The sequence below is a fragment of the Raphanus sativus genome, chromosome 9, assembly GCF_000801105.2.
Source record: "Raphanus sativus cultivar WK10039 chromosome 9, ASM80110v3, whole genome shotgun sequence".
Classification (NCBI taxonomy): Eukaryota; Viridiplantae; Streptophyta; class Magnoliopsida; order Brassicales; family Brassicaceae; genus Raphanus; species Raphanus sativus.
The window spans coordinates 34620755-34638911 of record NC_079519.1 but is presented as its reverse complement, the minus strand read 5'-3'; the positions used below and the strand labels follow the sequence as shown (position 1 = coordinate 34638911).

At 33.1% G+C, this 18157-nt stretch overlaps 3 protein-coding genes and 1 pseudogene across 4 annotated transcripts; 1 reads left to right on the top strand and 3 right to left on the bottom strand.

The window, feature by feature from the left end:
* Positions 1-1021: 1021 nt before the first annotated feature.
* On the bottom strand, positions 1022-2072 carry LOC108824332 (sterol carrier protein 2). The gene is made up of 4 exons (XM_018597741.2): positions 1819-2072; positions 1681-1741; positions 1459-1561; positions 1022-1352 (listed from the first exon to the last, which is right to left on the bottom strand). The coding sequence occupies exons 1-4, from the start codon at positions 1942-1944 to the stop codon at positions 1271-1273; spliced, it is 372 nt and encodes a 123-aa protein (XP_018453243.1). The 5' UTR covers positions 1945-2072; the 3' UTR covers positions 1022-1270.
* Positions 2073-8996: 6924 nt separating this feature from the next.
* On the top strand, positions 8997-13412 carry LOC108823958 (probable inorganic phosphate transporter 1-3; annotated as a pseudogene).
* On the bottom strand, positions 12895-14557 carry LOC108823959 (uncharacterized). The gene is made up of 6 exons (XM_018597275.2): positions 14413-14557; positions 14099-14171; positions 13904-14001; positions 13525-13624; positions 13255-13437; positions 12895-13151 (listed from the first exon to the last, which is right to left on the bottom strand). Exons 2-6 carry the CDS (start codon positions 14153-14155, stop codon positions 13029-13031), a joined length of 561 nt encoding a protein of 186 aa, XP_018452777.1. The 5' UTR covers positions 14156-14171; positions 14413-14557; the 3' UTR covers positions 12895-13028.
* Positions 14558-14807: 250 nt separating this feature from the next.
* Positions 14808-16076, bottom strand: LOC108825360 (cold-regulated protein 27). Of its 2 annotated transcripts, none has more exons than XM_018598657.2 (4): positions 15916-16076; positions 15632-15793; positions 15282-15530; positions 14808-15187 (listed from the first exon to the last, which is right to left on the bottom strand). In XM_018598657.2, the coding sequence occupies exons 1-4, from the start codon at positions 15916-15918 to the stop codon at positions 15149-15151; spliced, it is 453 nt and encodes a 150-aa protein (XP_018454159.2). In that variant the 5' UTR covers positions 15919-16076; the 3' UTR covers positions 14808-15148. The 2 variants fall into 2 exon arrangements, with proteins under 2 accessions (XP_018454159.2, XP_056851348.1); XM_056995368.1 differs by having other exon boundaries at positions 15282-15500; positions 15916-16050.
* Between the last annotated feature and the right edge of the window lie 2081 nt (positions 16077-18157).

Genomic DNA, 18157 nt, shown 5'->3' with positions numbered 1-18157 from the left:
AGTATTACTCTGTGTCATGTTAACGACTGCAGCAGAACTATCATCTTTCAAATACACAAAAACCAATTATCTATTGTGATGACATTAGAGCTATGTAATTTAGCTGCAAATCCAGTCTTCCACTCTCACATAAAGCACTTAGTCATTGACTGCCACTTCATTAGCGATCAAGTACAAACGTTTTGGCTCTCCCGTTGGTTTGATTGATACATCTTCACCTCTCGCATCTGTCAAGGAAGCAGTTTCAAAGTTCAGTGCGATTACAGATTGGAAAGCTCACAAGATTCAGACAATAGAGTTTTTTTTATTACACATGATGTTTCTTTTCCCCCTGAGATCCTGTTTTTTTAAGTTATGAAGATTGTGTTTATTGTTAAGTACAGAGAAGGAAGATGGTTGATAAAGAGCTTGAGAAGATACAAGAAGCGATGCCTGAGTACAAGAGAGAAGCTGAGTTGGCTGAAGAGACCAAACATGATGTCTTTTGCAAGAAATAGGGAGCACAAAGGGACACATTGAGAAGCTGAAACTCGAGCTAGAGAACGCACAATTAGAAGAGCAGCTGAGTTCGCTGAAGAGACCAAACATGATGTCTTTTGCAAGAGATAGGGAGCACAAAGGGACACATTGAGAAGCTGAAACTCGAGCTAGAGAACGCACAATTAGAAGAGCAGCATGCGGGACAAGTCTCGGATCTAAGTGTAGCTAATGAGGCAAGTGTTTCTGTCAAAGCAAGAGCTTGAGATAGCTAGAGCGAGCAGGACTAAGGCGGCTTGTGACTTACGGTCCGTGGGAGAAGAGATTCAAATGGTTTGTAGTGACATCATTAAGAGACCAATGATTTTTATGTCGTCAAGGAAGAGGTCTCAGTAGTGAAAACCTCTCTCTTTTCTACAAAATATTTTGGTTTTGTTTTCTTACACCAACAATAATACAGACTCCTTGAGATGAGTCTAGCCAATTACTTTTCCATGCATGATTTTACTTGTAGGAAATAAAGCCATTGACGACACAGTTTACAGGTTCAGACAACATAGAATTTCTATTCAAAGCAAATGTTTTAGTGTATTATTAAACCAAACACCAATTTGAACCAGAACCATACAACGATACTTGAAGAGACCTTTATTTCTAGCGACTAGTTCTTAAACATTGCTTCTTCTTTAAAAAAAAAATCCACCCCCACAAGCTAAAACGGTAAACAAACCCTTTTGAAAGACATAAATTGAGCCTGGGTCAAAGGGGTTTGCAGTACCATTCTTATTGGTGTTCACAGCTTTGAAGGCTTGGGGAAAATGTCAGGGGTGAACTTCTGCGCAGCACTGAGACTACCCTTGATCTTCATCGCACCCCTGCACCAAAAACATTCAAGAGATCAAACTCCTCTGTTACCGTACCGACACAATACAAGCACTTGTAATAATGCTTCAGAAAATGAAAAAGGGAAAGGAACAAAACCTAATGAAAGCAATCTGAGGATTCATCTTGCCAGTAGCAACTTTGACAAAGTCATCATCTTTGAAGGAGAAAGTAGCATCCACTTTCCCTCCTTCGTATTTTCCTTAAAAATCATTTTTTTTTTTTGCAAAGATCAATCAATTGATTTAAGGGAATTCAATTACGAAACCATTATCTTATTCGAATACCCAATTAGCGTAATCAAAGAAAGAGAGAGATAACCTTTGGTGACTTCTCCTTTCTTCAGATCAACGATGTAGGTAACCTCTTCAAACCCCAATTTCTATAAAATTCAAAAAAAAAATTAACAAAAAGAAAAGAAAATTAAGAATAAACACAAATCGAGTGTAGGAATGGGACCTTGGGAGCGACGTTGATCTGATAAACGAGGCCGATCTTCTCTGTGAGCTCTTTACCGGCGTCGGTGGAGAGATGCTGCTTCATCATATCCATGATCGCATCTGATTTGAGCTGGGTCGTTGCCATTTTTACTTTCTTTCTCGAGTGGAGAGAGAGATTCGGACAAAGGCAGGTGTGGATTTAAAGAAGGGGAGGGTTCGGTTTCGTATCCGACAAAGGAGATGATGACGTGATCGATAAGTATGGGAAGATATGAGATAGCGCTGGCACGCTTCCCTATTCGCAGATACATTTCTATTTTTATTTTTTGGTAGAGAATTTGGAGAGACTTAAAAATCTACCAGATTTTGCCCTTTTATCGAGGGAAAAAGGGCATTTCATCCTAACATATTGCAATATATTCAATTCATATATGATTTATATGGCTGTGTCAAAACATAATTGAACTTATATGTTTTTGCCAAAACATATTCGATTTATACCTTTTTTTTTAAATCGTACACCAGTCACCATATCAACTGCTATATCATCTATTTTCGTTCGCGTGAATATTACATCTTCTAATTTTGCTGACGAGGATGTTATATATAAAATTCATTTTTAAAACAAAATTCATTTAATAAAAATATTCTTTTAGAAATTTTGAAATTTCATAAATTTTAGTTATTTAGTAAAATTAACAAAAATTAATTAATTAAATTTCGATCATATCACAAACCATCCTTATAAGAATTATATGTTTGTTATAATGATTCAAATTCTATGATATTGTTCCAGTATTATTACACTTTATTAATGATATATGGTGTTTTACATCATTGTATATATGTTTTCTAATTGGTTTTCAAATCTTTATCGAGTCTTTCTAGTCCTTTTCGAGTCATTACAGGTCTGGAGTTGCACTGGATGGGAGATGGACCTGCTGGAACAAAAGAAACAGAAAACATTGTAGTTTAGTGATTTTCACGCAGAACAGTCTGATGACTGCTCCCGATCATGCGGAACAAGCAGACGGAGTGATCCCGCGGTTGTTCCCTACGAATAAGGAAAATACAACATCTCGGGAATTGTCCTAATCATCTTCTTTTTCTCTCTGGCAGCCTGTGGCTTTTGATATAGCTTCTTTTTCTATTTTTCTACATCATACTACGCTATTCTAGACACAAGAAACCATTGGAGACTTTTAGATTATTGGATTTGCTTATTGTAAAGGGAGAAGGCTTCATCTCTCTCTCCATAGAGAAGATTATCCTGAACCCTCTCTTTGTTTCTGTTATTTTTATGAAGTATTATTCAGTATCCATGTCTTTGATCTCTTGTGTCATGGCTGAGTAGTCGGCTAGCTTGTCTAGGGTTCTAGGGTGTTAATTTCGTGGGCTAAACATAGATAAGTGAATCACTCGATTGTCTTCATTCATAATCATTCTTACTGCTTGCATTAAACTGGCCGCTTAATGTTAGATCATAGGTTTAACCTGTTCATTAACCGTGTAATAGGTTGCTAGATCTGTTTTGAATGAGCATTGCATCCCTAATCAGCGAAAGTAGATATTAGGGTGTTCTGTGAACCTATCGGACTTGATCTCTATTGCTTGTTGTCGCTTCTCACCTCAACGACAGTTAGACGGTGAGATCGATCAGCATAGGGAGCAGTACCACGACAGTGGACTGTTCTACTTGAGTGATCCGAGTTCTAGACTGTTCTTATGAGCACTTGAATAATTGTTTAGCTCACAAGTATTGACACCCGATGAAGTAACCCTAGGCTGGCTTCTCTTTAAATTGAATTTACATTTACATTATTTGCTGCTTGTCACATTACCCTCAATCAAAATCCCCATATTGTTTTAGTTTGATATTGATCCCATAAAAATAAAATGTAATAGTTGGTCTCTGTGGATTCGATCCTAAAGTGCTACATCGACATACCATTCGATTGTGGTAGTGTGCTCATTAGGTAAATTGGTGTGCGTGAACACGAATATCAATTAATCATGAATATATTATTTACATTTAAAAAATTTAGATTAACACAATCACTATTAATTAAGAGTAACACGTCTGCAACACTAACATTGAATTTGAATGACTACAAAACATATATAACTCTTATAAAAACGGTTTATGATAAGATAAAGACATTTACAAATATATCTATTATGTAAGATTAAAATTTAATTAATTTTTTTTTACTAAAATAATAAAACTTTACATTTTCTAAAAAGTATATTTATCAAAATACTATTTAGGTTTTCAAAAATAATTATACACATAGCATTTTTGTCAGAAAAATTAGCTGAAGTTGCATTCAAGCGAACATAAGTAGATGAGATAGCAGCTGATGTGGCGAGACTGATCCATAATTTCGCCAAAATATTATAAGTTGGGTATGTTTTGACACGACCATATAAGTTTATGTATGTTTTAGTACGGTCATATAAGTCGAATATGAATTGAACATATCGCGATATGTTGGATATAAAATGATAATTTTCTCATTTTCTTCTAATATAGTAATTAAGAAAAAATGCAAACTCAATTAGTACTGTTCTTTATGAATCTACAATATTAAAAAAAATCTATAAATAGTAACAATTAATATTAGGTTTATATGTTTCCTAGTGTAACTTTTAATCTAATGATTTAGTTATTCATCAAAAGGTCTGTCCAATATATATATATATATATATATATATATGTCTATATGAGTCTGTCTTCTCTTTTGATTACAAATATATATATATATATATATATATATATATAAAGAAAAAGAGTACCAGTAAATTCAAAAAAGGTTATATTAAAAAAAATAAAAAATCATTGTTGAACACAATACAATCATTTTAAAAAAATAATTCAAAGTAAAATTGATATTAAAACACAATAAAATAAATATAATTTCATGAATGTAAGTTCTTCAGAGATTAAACACTTATTTTTCGTCCACAATTTTTTGGTTTTATTACAGATCTTAAATCATTTAGAATAGTTTAAAACAGGCTACTAATATATATATATAATGATGATAATAAATTATTGTCGGGATCTAAACAGTTATGAAATAAAAAGTTGTATATAATGAGATGAAAATTATGTTGTGAGTTAGAGCATCAGTAATGTTAGTTTCTATTAGAATCTCTCACTAATTAAAAGATTAAAAATAAAGAAAAAAGAAAAGAGAGGAGAGAAAGATGGAAGAAATGGTAGAAAGTAGAAACGTTCCTACAGAATTTTTTTTTTTGTGTTGAAGTATCCAATTGACAGGTATCATATTTCTATTGATTCATTGACTGAATGAACTAAAAAATAAAAGTAATAATTATATAAATTAAATAATAATATATTTATTTCTTTAGAGATCCATGTTAATTTTCTCCACTGTTGATGCTGGATCTTAAGAGTTGAGTGTGTCCAGTCATTGCATCAAGAGTCAAATGAAACAGATGCAACATATAAAGGTCACTAACGACTAACGAGGATTATAAAGTCTACTTTTAATGGCTTATCCTTAGATAATTATTTGTGTTGCATTTCCATCCATTTTTTTTTGGCTACTGCATTTCCATCCATTTTAGCTGTTGAAAGAAATTTTTGATACTATGTTGAATGCACAAATTGTTTGACAATAGGTAGACAACCTAGAAATTGAAGAAAATCAATAAAAAAATATCGTGCAAGTAAAAATAAAAACACGTAAAAGTCATGTGATAATCGCATAATCTATAAACAGAATTTCGAGTCCCCAAAAAGTTAGCATATTGTCCATTGCAAGAAATGAACTTTTTTCTTGACAACCCAAGAAATGAACTTATGGATGGAATAAACATGCATAAAATATCCGTTAATCATAGGCGGTTGAAGCATTGTAGTATTATTTTATTTCTTTGGAACAATACGTTTTCTTGGGTAAATAATACATTACTATCTTATTCTATTTGAACACTATCTAACTATTAGATTTACATTTTTTTAGTTCGATGTATTTAAACTTAAAAGTTTGATAAACACACAAAACCTCAAATTTTAAATGTAAATGTAAATTTTAAATGAAATTATTGATATGTTATGCGTGTCATGATCATGTTTAAAGTATGTAATCGGCATGTGTTATACCGATAATGTGGTTTTATATTATTACTAATTATACAAAACCTTTTCTTTAGCGGCTAACAAATGTATACAAAAGTCGACTCAACACTTTCAGTTCAAAAAAAAACAAATGTATGTTAAATATTGTCTAAACACCAATGGATTGGATTACTTGCAAACTATATAATAAGTAGAAGCAGGCGATCACGTCTCTCTCTCTCCCCCTCTCATGTGTGCTTCTCCTTCTGCTTCTATATAAATTATTTGCCCTATATTGTTCATTTTGTCACCTCATATCCTCTCGCTCATGCTTTCCTCTAATTCTCCATAGAAGTTCTAAATCTCCTTCAAAGCTGATGAAGGTTAATATTACTTACTTCCATCGAATTTATTTTATACATTATCATGTTGGATGTTTTGGACTTCAAAGCTGGTGAAGTTCGAAATCTCCAAAGATTTTATTTTTATTATTTTGTCTTTACATAATTTCTTCGCCCATAAATAGCTCAGTACTTATAATAAAAAGCGATACAATCTATCCTATTAAAAGTGAAGTACAAATGGGAAATAAGCCTTATTTCATTTTAGTATTTACGGTTGATTGCCACTGATGCTAATAATACACAATCACTAAATAATTACTAAACCTTTCGCCGTATTCCAACCGTATCAAGAAGCCCAATAACATTTTATTTGCCCAAATGTCGTTACTTTGTATATCTATAATATCTATAACATCTCTAACAATCAAACCGAACTAATATTCGTAGTTCACATAATGACAATACAAATATCAGCATGTAATTGTTTAAAACGAATTTGTACAAAGATATTGTCTAATCCATTGCCAAATTCACATTGGAATAACCTTACAACCAAAACAAATAATAACTATAATATTGTAGTGTGTTAAAAAAATATAATATTGTAACTCTAAATAAAATAACTAATCCGGATTATATGTTTTACATGAAATGGATACAGTTTAAAACCAAGCAGATTTGACTAAAATCTATATTATTAAAGTTAAAGTACACAATTAGATGGTTTGAAAACAAAGATAGTAGAGTAAATGAGATAAGTTTCGAAACATAGAGATGTGTACTTTCTTTTATTTACATATTTAGCCATTGTATTTTCAATAAATTAATAACAAATCAGAATTGTTTAGAAACATAAATAACATATTTAAAACTTTGTTTATTTAAACATTTAGCCATTTTTAACAATAAATTAAACAACATTTTCTATATTTATTTTTATTTATAATTCTGTCACTATATTTACAATTCTTTATGGTGAAAATAAAAACACAAACTGAAATATAAATAGTATATTATATAAAACAATTTTTTAAAACAGGGGAATTACCTTATTTAGTTTAGTCAAATAAAAAAATTCAAGAGTTCAATTTTTTTTTAAAAAACATAAAATTAATAAATAATTCATAGAAAACTAATGCAAAAAATTAAAATTTTGAAACATGGATAAAAGTATGTCAAGAAGAAAAAAGTAATGGTTTAAGTTATTAATAAAAATTGGAAATCCATTATATCAATTTTAAAATATACAAAATGGACTAATCTAATTACCTAAAAACATTGTTTTGTCTAAAATAATCATAAAATAAAATTTAAATTTTATATACATATTTCAAATCACAATAATAATTTAAAATTGATTTATATCAAAAATTGATTTAAAATATGCATATATTCAAAAATTTATTTTTACTAAAATATTTTCCAATAACCATTATTAAAAAATGTTTTCAGTATATATAAAAAATACAACAAAAAAATTAATTTCATATACCAACTTAAATTATGCTTTTTATATTTCACATTAAACTTTAAAAATATAATTTATATGATTATTTATAAGATGGTACATATAAAATACTATTAATTATATGATTATTTATATGATGGACCAATACAATTAATTATATGATGACATATATATGATACATAATAGTGACTAGAGCTGGGCGTTCAGGTATCCATTCCGGTTCGTTTCGGATCTGTTTGTGTTTCGGGTTTCCGGAGTCAAAGATTTCAGCCCCATTCATATATTTCTAAATTTCAGTTCGAATTATGACTAGGGTTGGGCGTTCAGGTATCCATTCGGGTTCGTTTCAGATCTGTTTGAGTTCTGGGTTTTTGGGTCAAAGATTTTAGCCACATTCGGATATTTCTAAATTTCAGTTCGAATTATATTCAGATCTTTGCGGGTTCAGTTCGGGTTCGGATAACCCATTTAAATTATTTTTATAAATTCATTATATATTTTAAATTTCTTAAAATCTATAAATAAAATAATAATTGTATATAAATCTGAATAACATATGTTAGAATACTTAAACTTAACATACAAATTGGGTTGGTTTAAATTTTGGATCAAAAATCAATAATTATTTTAAATATTTTTGGTGTTTTGAGTTTACTTTCACTATGTTAAATATTTATATTTGACTATTTTATATATTTTTAAGTATTTAAACCAACCTAAAAGTATCATATATATTCTAGATGTTTTTATATACATTAAAACTAAAAATAATTAATATATATAAGTATATAAATATTTTTCGGATACATTTTGATATCTAAAATACTTCGGTTTGAATTAGTTATGGTTTCGGCTGTCTAAATATCAAAATTTTGAATAATTTAATATTTAATCAATTTTGGTTCGGGTTTAGTAATACTCTTTTGGATCGTGATCGGTTCGGTTCTTCAGATTTGAATTTTTATCCAGTTTTGATATCGATATGAAAAATAAATAGCAATATATTTTTGAAATATATACCCGCACAGGCGTGCGGGTCAAAATCTAGTGGCCATTAAAAATCTACAACGTTTTCTATTGATAAAAAAATAGAACGTAAGTACCATATAATCCTATAGAACTTACAAATGGTTTATTTTTTTCATACAAATGCGAACGTAGCATAGTCTTTCAAAAAAAAACTTACAAACACATCCTTTGTGAACCTTTTTCTCGTACATATAAATATGGGTTTATACACAACAGAGCTCATGAACTGAAATATTGAATTTTATACCTTGCTTGGTCAGGCTCAAGGAATGCCTGAAAAACAACTAGGAGTGCTTAAGGCACTTGATGTTGCGAAGACGCAACTTTTCCATTTCACGGCGATTATCATTGCTGGTATGGGTTTCTTTACCGACGCCTACGATCTCTTTTGCGTCTCTCTGGTGACCAAGCTTCTTGGCCGCATCTACTACTTCAATCCATTGTCAGACAAGCCTGGCTCACTTCCCCCTCACGTTGCGGGAGCGGTCAATGGTGCGGCCCTTTGTGGAACCCTTGCTGGTCAGCTCTTCTTCGGATGGCTCGGTGACAAGCTTGGAAGGAAAACAGTGTTTGGTATCACTTTGATCATGATGACTTTGTGCTCCATCGGTTCGGGCCTCTCCTTCGGTAACAAAGCCACGGGTGTGATGACCACCCTCTGCTTCTTCAGGTACAGTTATAGTTATAAATGTATGCTTACTAATAATATCTTTTTTTTTACTAATAATATCTTTGATATGCATCTTTTATGATTAGTCAAATTTAAACCTGATATATATATATATATATATATATTACTAACATAGTTGCCCAAAAAAACACTAACATACAAGTAAATTCATGTTTAGGTTTTGGCTGGGATTTGGTATTGGAGGTGACTACCCTCTATCTGCGACTATTATGTCTGAATACGCTAACAAGAAAACTCGTGGTGCTTTCATCGCTGCCGTGTTTGCTATGCAAGGTGTTGGTATATTGGCTGGAGGTTTTGTGGCTCTTGCAGTATCTTCCATATTCGACATGAAGTTTTCAGCACCAACCTATGCAGTTGATAGGGCTCTCTCAACGCCTCCTCAGGCTGATTACATTTGGCGAATCATCGTCATGTTTGGTGCTCTACCCGCAGCCTTGACATACTACTGGCGCACGAAAATGCCAGAAACCGCTCGGTACACTGCTTTGGTTGCAAAAAACATCAAACAAGCCACACAAGACATGTCCAAGGTCTTACAAATACAACTTGAGGTGGATGAAAGAGAAGCGGATATCATGAAAGATCCCAGACTCAGCTATGGCTTGTTCTCCAAGGAATTCGCCAAGCGCCATGGTCTTCCTCTCCTCGGATGTACATCCACTTGGTTCTTGCTTGACGTTGCCTTCTACAGCCAAAACTTGTTCCAAAAGGATATCTTCTCGGGTATCGGATGGATCCCAAAGGCATCCACTATGAATGCTATCCATGAGGTTTTCAGGATTGCTAGGGCTCAGACTCTCATTGCGCTCTGCAGTACTGTCCCTGGTTACTGGTTTACGGTTGCGTTTATTGAGATCATGGGAAGAGTTGCGATCCAGCTGCTGGGATTCTTCATGATGACTGTCTTTATGTTTGTCATTGCCTTCCCTTACGACCACTGGACCAAACCGGAGAATCGTTTAGGATTCGTGGTTATGTATTCTCTCACTTTCTTCTTTGCCAATTTTGGACCAACGCAACCACTTTTATTATACCGGCCGAGATATTCCCAGCTAGGCTAAGATCCACATGCCATGGGATATCAGCAGCAACCGGTAAGGCTGGAGCCATCGTGGGAGCTTTTGGGTTCCTATACGCAGCTCAGCCACAGGACAAGACCAAGACGGACGCAGGATATCCGCCAGGCATTGGAATCAAGAACTCGCTGATCATGCTTGGTGTCATCAACTTCCTCGGTATGCTCTTTACCTTCCTTGTCCCTGAGCCCAAAGGAAAATCACTCGAAGAACTATCCGGTGAGAATGAGGTTGGGAAATGATCATGATGAAATTATTATTATTTGTATTTTCAATTTTATTATGTGGAGTGTGGAGTTTGTTTTTGGTCTTGTTTTTATTTTGTTTGTTCACCGATCTTGACTCTATGATGTTTATAAGAAGAATAATATTTCCATTTGTTTGAGAGAAATATTTATGTGTTAAGAATTACCATGTTATAAATTAAACTAGATTTTGATCCGGCCTTAAAAGGGTGGAATCATTTTATAAATTTATTTTAATAAAAATATAGATTTGTTTTTATGTTTTTATTATTTTTGTAGTTCGAATTTTCTTTTAACTTCTTTATGATCATGATACATGTTTCCTGTTTTAAAAATTTAACATGTTTAGTCTGTTAGAATCATACAAATATGAAAACTATATTATACTATCTTATTTTATACTATATCATTTGTATCTGTTTTTTTATTTATAGTAAATATATTATATCTAATACATCAATTTTTCAAATTTCCAGCCAATTTTACAAATTTCCAACCAATTTTACAAATTTTTCTTTTTTGTTTGATGTAATTTATTTTATATAAAATTAAATATATATTTGTGAGATTTAAGATTTTTTTGAAATTTGTGGTTTGGTATAAATGATGATATTTAATATTTTATATCACTATATACAATAACTATGATATATATGGTATTAAATGATTTTAGTTTCAACTTTACAACCCGTTATGTTATTTTCATCATGAATTTCTGATAAAATTTCTATATTAGAATCGGATCAAAACCTTCAAATAACCGAACAGTTCTTATATTCTATATCCAAATAACCAAATCGATCTGAGAACCAAACAGTTAGCAAAATATACAAAAAATATTAATTAAATATACATATAACATAACCATATATAATTTCAAGTCTATTAAAATATTCGAAAAAATAAAAATGTATTTGTACTATCCAAAACTATGATATCTGCATAATTTATCAAAAATATCCAAATTAATCCAAATAATTCATAATTTTTATCCAAATATTCGATAGTTTACCAAAAATACTTGATAATTCATCTAAATTACCTAAAATAATCAAACTAGAACCAAAATCAAATGTGAATCAAATTTTATCCAGATATTAATTTTTCAGTTCTTAGTTTTACTATCCTGACTGAACCAAATCCTAAACTACCTGAACCAAACCAAACCCAACAGAAAATAAAGTACTAAATGAATCTTCTGACTAAGTACCCGAACTAACTGATACTCACAACATTACCCGAACTGAACGAAATGCCATGCTAGCTAAATGACACTTATATTTACACGACTGTTCCCTTTACATTAGGCCTGGACATTTTACCCGGACCCGAAGACCCGACCCGAAACCGACCCGAAAAAATCCGGTCCGGGTAGAAACCGACCCGATCAAATTACCCTATCGGGTCTTGTTGTAGAGGACCCGCGGGTCTTGGACCCGACCCGACCCGAACCCGAAACCCGGCGGGTACCCGAATTAATAATATAAATTAAATAAAATGAATCAATGGGGGGGTCGAAGACGGGTTATTTGTCTACCTAGCAAAGGGGTCAGCCACAGGAGACAACCAACTATTGTTCTATCTCGCATAGTTTAGTATATATACACATTTTAATATAATAAAAACACAAATTTTAAATAGAATGTCAAATATTTTCGGATATATTAATATTTTCAGATTTTTTTTTGTATTTTTAGGTATTTTTTAGGTTGAACCCGAACCGAACCCGACCCGAACCCAACCCAGAACCGAACCGATAAATTCTAGTTACCCGAATAGGTCCAACTATATAAGACCCGACCCGACCCGGATCCGGTACAAACCGAACCGATCCGGAACCGAAAATTTGAAATTACCCTATCGGATCCTAAACTTCTAGACCCGAAAGACCCGGACCCGAAAGGACCCGGCCCGAACCCGACCCGACGACCCGAATGCCCATGCCTACTTTACATAAGTCAATACTATTCTATTTGTCTATAGAATTAGTGAGTTACCGTGCATGCGAGAAATATATTCATTAGAGAAACACTTCTTTTCCTCTTCAATTTTTTACCTAAACTCATTTTCTTGTGTTACAATCACATACCCACTGTATTAATCTATATATGATTTGATTTCAGTGATATCGATACGCTCAACTCTTCTCACATTGAGTTATAAAACAGCTAAGAAATGGATTAATAGGTTTGTGCCAAACATAAAACAGCATTCATTTTCAAAGCTTAAAGTTTGTGTTTCTGGAAGAAGAAAAAGAGCAAAGAAGCTACGCATGGGAGTGACCATTTATTCATCATCCTTGTACGGATACTCCTCAGCGACTTGCTTCAGTAGCTTCACCTGCAACTCATAAGCATCATCACCTCTAAGAGCATCACGCGTCCACGTCACTTCTGTCTTCATTGACACCTGATCATTGTCCAGACAAAAAGAACAGTTAGCCCAAACAAGTTCTGCAGATTATGTAACTAAAAAAATTGGAAGAAAAAAAAAAAAAAAAAAGGAGAGTGACCATTTCCAAAGCGCCTCTAATGACTCCACTTAAGACGTTGCAGTAGTAAAGCCCTTGGCAAGTATCGGGAAGCTCCACGAAATCAACGAGTGGATTGTCTTCCAAGATGATACTGCAGCAAGTCCCGTCCGCGTCCCAGCTTGAGACTGATGCAGTGACCCCCAAAAACATCTTGAAACCCACCTAATGTAATGTAATAAACGCAAAAGCCTGTTACTTACTCTCATCAAGAAACAATGAAAAAGTAAGTGAAAGGGAAAGTGGCAAAACCTTGGCAATCATTTCAGCAGTTTCCTTGAAATCAACGCATCTGGAAACGCCAGATTTGGCAAGAAACTCATCGATAAGTCTGATTCCAATGTTGTATCCCCTGCAGAACAAACAGAAAGCTAGTGATAAATAAAAGTCAAATGCTTTATTCATTTTTTTTTGCTTTTTGAATATCAGAAGGTTCTTGGCCAAACAACTCTGAAGTCTGAACCACAACATATAATATTAGTTTCGTCCCAGCAGTCACTCACACAATGGCCAAGATCCTTTCCAAGTTGAGCTAATGATTAGTTTTTTTTTAACATGGCATATGAATAAAGGAACTAGCTTTTGATCAAAATCTAAATGCTATGAGCTAAGAGAAAGCGTAGAAGAATACATTTGATCAAGCTGTTTGTTGACTTCATCGACATCTTCAAGGTCAGTAAGCAATTGACGCACGATTGCACCGTACGTCAATGTGAACAACTCTGCATTCTACAAAAATTTTATCGAAATCCCAAAAGAGAATCAAACATTTGTCTCTAAAACGAGAAACAGATTTGTTAAAAAATCTGAACTTTTTTTTTGTTACCACGCGATCGATGCTGGAGAAGATGGCATCACCGGAACGAGGACCAACAGGAGCCATGTCTGAATCTCACCGACTACATTTAGATCCAAAAAAAAAAAATGCACTCCCATCAGGACAGTGAATCACTTTGCCTAGAAATTAGTCTCTTAACATTCAACAGTTACGAATAATCGAACGCAATTGATCAAAGCTACTTTTGTCTCAATTCAATCTCGAGAATCAATCACAAATTGCGAAAACTAGTCGATGAAGATCGATTAAAGATCTAACAAATACAGAATAGAAAAGGGGGCGTGACAAAGATCGGATCTTACCAAAGAAGGTTTTCCTCGTTCTGGTTGTGTTTGCTTTTGATCTGGTAGGATTAGATTCAGACTTCGGTTTATGTCGCAAGGTGTCTATTCTCTCTCTCTCTGCCTCTTTTGGTTTTCCACTGGGAATAATCGATTGAGTTTTGGTTTATATTTAACCGGTTCTACACGGCTCTGGTTTAATGTTTTTTTTTGGGCACAAGCTTAGATACTCGCTCACATTCCACCATTGGACATGCTCAATTACACTCGTAAATTATGAATAGTATGTTGCCTTTTTTTTAATCTTCTTCAACTCACAAAAATTCAGAAGGTTTATTAATAGACCCTGTAATTTTAAATGTTTGTTTCTTATATGTAGCTCATGTTAGTTTTCACAAATCTCAATTACATAAATATCATCAACGAATTAAAATTATTATTTGTAATATATTATTTTACTAGTAAATTTCCAAGTTAGCAAACATCATATCATATGCATGTAACACACCAAACAAAAAGCAAAAGCAAAATAAGATAAAAAGAAAAGGCAGAAAAAGGAGTACTTTTGATTTAAAATCAAACACATCACACGATAAAACCAGATGCAAACGCATTCGTGGTAATCTTCTTGCTGCACAGGGTTCTTGTCCGAACATCTAGTCTTGGTATCAGCAAAAGCAGTGCTATATATATGGATTACAAAGGGAGACAGGCTACCACAAAAACACTGTGTTTCAACTAACGATGAGGGTTCAATTTACGTCATGTCTGCTGGAGTTTTTCTGAGTGGAACAACCTACATGCCAAGGAACAAGACAATAAATTAGAACAACAGCTCGATAACATTTGACTGATATAATCAAACTAATTGGTGGGGAGAAGAAGTTCACCTGATCAGTACTAGACGATCCGTTCATCACTGTCTTTATCTTCTTCGAGCTTCCACTATTTTCGCCTTTTGTTACTTCGTTGGCAAAGTTCTGGTCAGAAACCTCTCCTATGGTCCTATAGTGCTTGATCCACGGACTCTTAAGAAACTCATGGTTAGAACCACCACCCTGTCTTCTTCCTTTGACACGATACTCATGAGGCTGTCTTACATTCATCTTCTGCCAGAAACCATCACGAAAAACCTTGAACTAATATCAAAAACAATATAGACAAGGACTAAATTTCGATGATCCAATCACATAAGCTATATGGAAGAGAGAAAAAGCAGACGAAAATGTTTCATTCACACCTGTTCTTCAGATGGGTTTCCTCCTACGTTCTCCTTGCTCATCAAACTCCAACCGAGGGAGCTATAAAGCTGGTCTACGAATGAAGCTTCCATTGATTTAAGATACAGACTATGCTTCTCATCGGTCCATTCTGTAGGCATACACTCTTTTCCCGAGGAATACTGCAACATGTGGAAACATATCAATTATATATACAAACTACTGTGTAATCAGATCTTTTAAAAGCGAAAATGAATCAGTAGCATTTGAAATATATATTAAAAAATAAACATTTGAAATATACCATAGAAGAAGTTATGTCTTCGTCTACAGAAGAAGAATCGTCGGAGCTACGGATATAGTTCCTTATTTAATCACCAACCATTGGCTGTCTATCTTTGTTGAGAGAGGAAGAAAAATATCTCAAGGAAGGAGGAGAATGTGAAAAAGAGGCATGGAAAGACAAATGAACAGTACGCTTTTACACGTGATTATGTTGCCACGTCATCACCGGTCAATTTGGCGGCATCAAATATCAAAGATATTTTCTTTTGCCACATTCTCTATTTACTATTATCTCTTGATATATACTCTCTTTTTTTCCTTTGGGATAATCCTTACAGCAACTTTAGGGAGAGTCTCTGACAAAGTTTCGAAGCATTGGAAAGTAAGATAAAAATGAAGAGGTGGAAAGAAAAAGTGTGGAGTTATATGTGGAAATAATGGAAATTTTAACTTTTTAATCTTCAACATTCAAAAGACCCCATTTAAAACACAAACTCATGGTCAAATACGAAATTAAAAATCATCAACTACATCTTTAACCAAGTCCTTTTAGCATCTAATTAATTTTCCGTTAATTAAAATTTAACAGTAGTTCGTTTTGACAAAACAAAAAAAAAACTTTAATCTAAACCTCCATTTCATCTCTCTCAAATCTCTAAATTTTCATTTTTTTCTTCTCTAACACAAAAAAAAAATTAGGAATTTGAGAGAGATGAATTGGAGATTTTCGGGTTTAGATTAGATTTCTTTTTTTATCAAAACGATTCTGTTTAACAACTAAACGACTGTTAAAACTTAATTAACGGAAGATTAGTTAGGATGCTAAAAAAGCTTAATCAAAGATAGTTAATGATTTTTTCGTGTTTGACCAAGAATTCGTGTTTTAAATGGCGTTTTTTTTTAGTTAAAATTTTTTTTTGCTTATTTTTGAAAGTTGAAGATTAAAAAATCAAAATTCCTGTGGAAATAACAAATAGTTTATACAAATAGTTCTATGAGAATATTGATTGCCTAGTAAGTTAATGGTCGTAAGATGAGAAAATAAATCATATATAACATAAAAAAATAATTCCAATGGTGAATACAAGTACGAATTTTAGGCTATTTTACTCTGATTGGTTATCAATCAGAGCCACCATGTTATATAAATAAGCTCTGTGGATTTTGTCCGAACCGAACGATTTTGTTCTTTGGAGTTTGGAATTATTCTCCCTTTTGTTCCTGATCTTATTCTTTTGAGTTTGCCTCATAGTCAGAGTGGTACACCTTTCTCCTTGGCTTAGCTTGGTTGATTTCTGGTCCTTCATCAGAAACTAGAGATAGAGAACCAGAATAAGTTAATCAGTTTTCATAGTTTTGCCCCTGATAAAAGTTATTTGTAAACCCGCCACTGATATTATTTAACTTTACCAGTGATAGTAAAACACTTAAACCAGAAGTACGAAGAATGGATTCACTCTCAAGAAACTTTGGCTTAGATATTTAAAAAGAATGGCCACATGCAAAAAGTATTCTAAGAAACTTGCGGATTAAAGGTAACATTGACGTAATTTGGACTGAGACGATGACCACCTGATCATTTTCACATTAATCTATATTGTGGTAATTTTGAGAATTTGAACAAAAAAATGCGAGCATGCTATCTAGCTTTGGTATTCAAAAGGGTGTTAATTGTTATTGAAGCACTTTATACTAAGTTAACATTTGGATAAAACATTTCTATCTTTGATCCCAAACTAAGAAATGATAAATCATGGTACCAGAACGAACTTAATATTCTGACCCATTAATCCGGTCCAGATAGTGGTCCGATCATTCCATTAGTAGATGGTGTATAGAAGGTTCAGATCCGCCAAAATTTCTAGAAAAAAACATCATTTCGAAGGAGTTACGATGGATTCTCCAAGATTAATAGTTGTATGCACCATTATCTTGAAGGAGAATATTAGAGAAAAAATCCCACATCAGAAATATGAATGGGACATAAATAATATTTAAAGAAATTTGGATCAATCCATTTACTACCAATTGATTTTAGTTGGAAACCCAAGAAAATTATCAAAATCTATTAAACCCCAACTTTACTTTCTCCAAATACACTCTTTTGATAACAAACATTTTAGTGGAGTTGTGTGGTAAAATGAACAGTGAGTTAATACAGAATAAAATAATTTTCTTTGGCAGATGGTGATTATTGATAAGCAGTTCTTTAAGGTCAGTGATGGACACCCAAAACAGACTACAGAGCAACTGGGCAACAT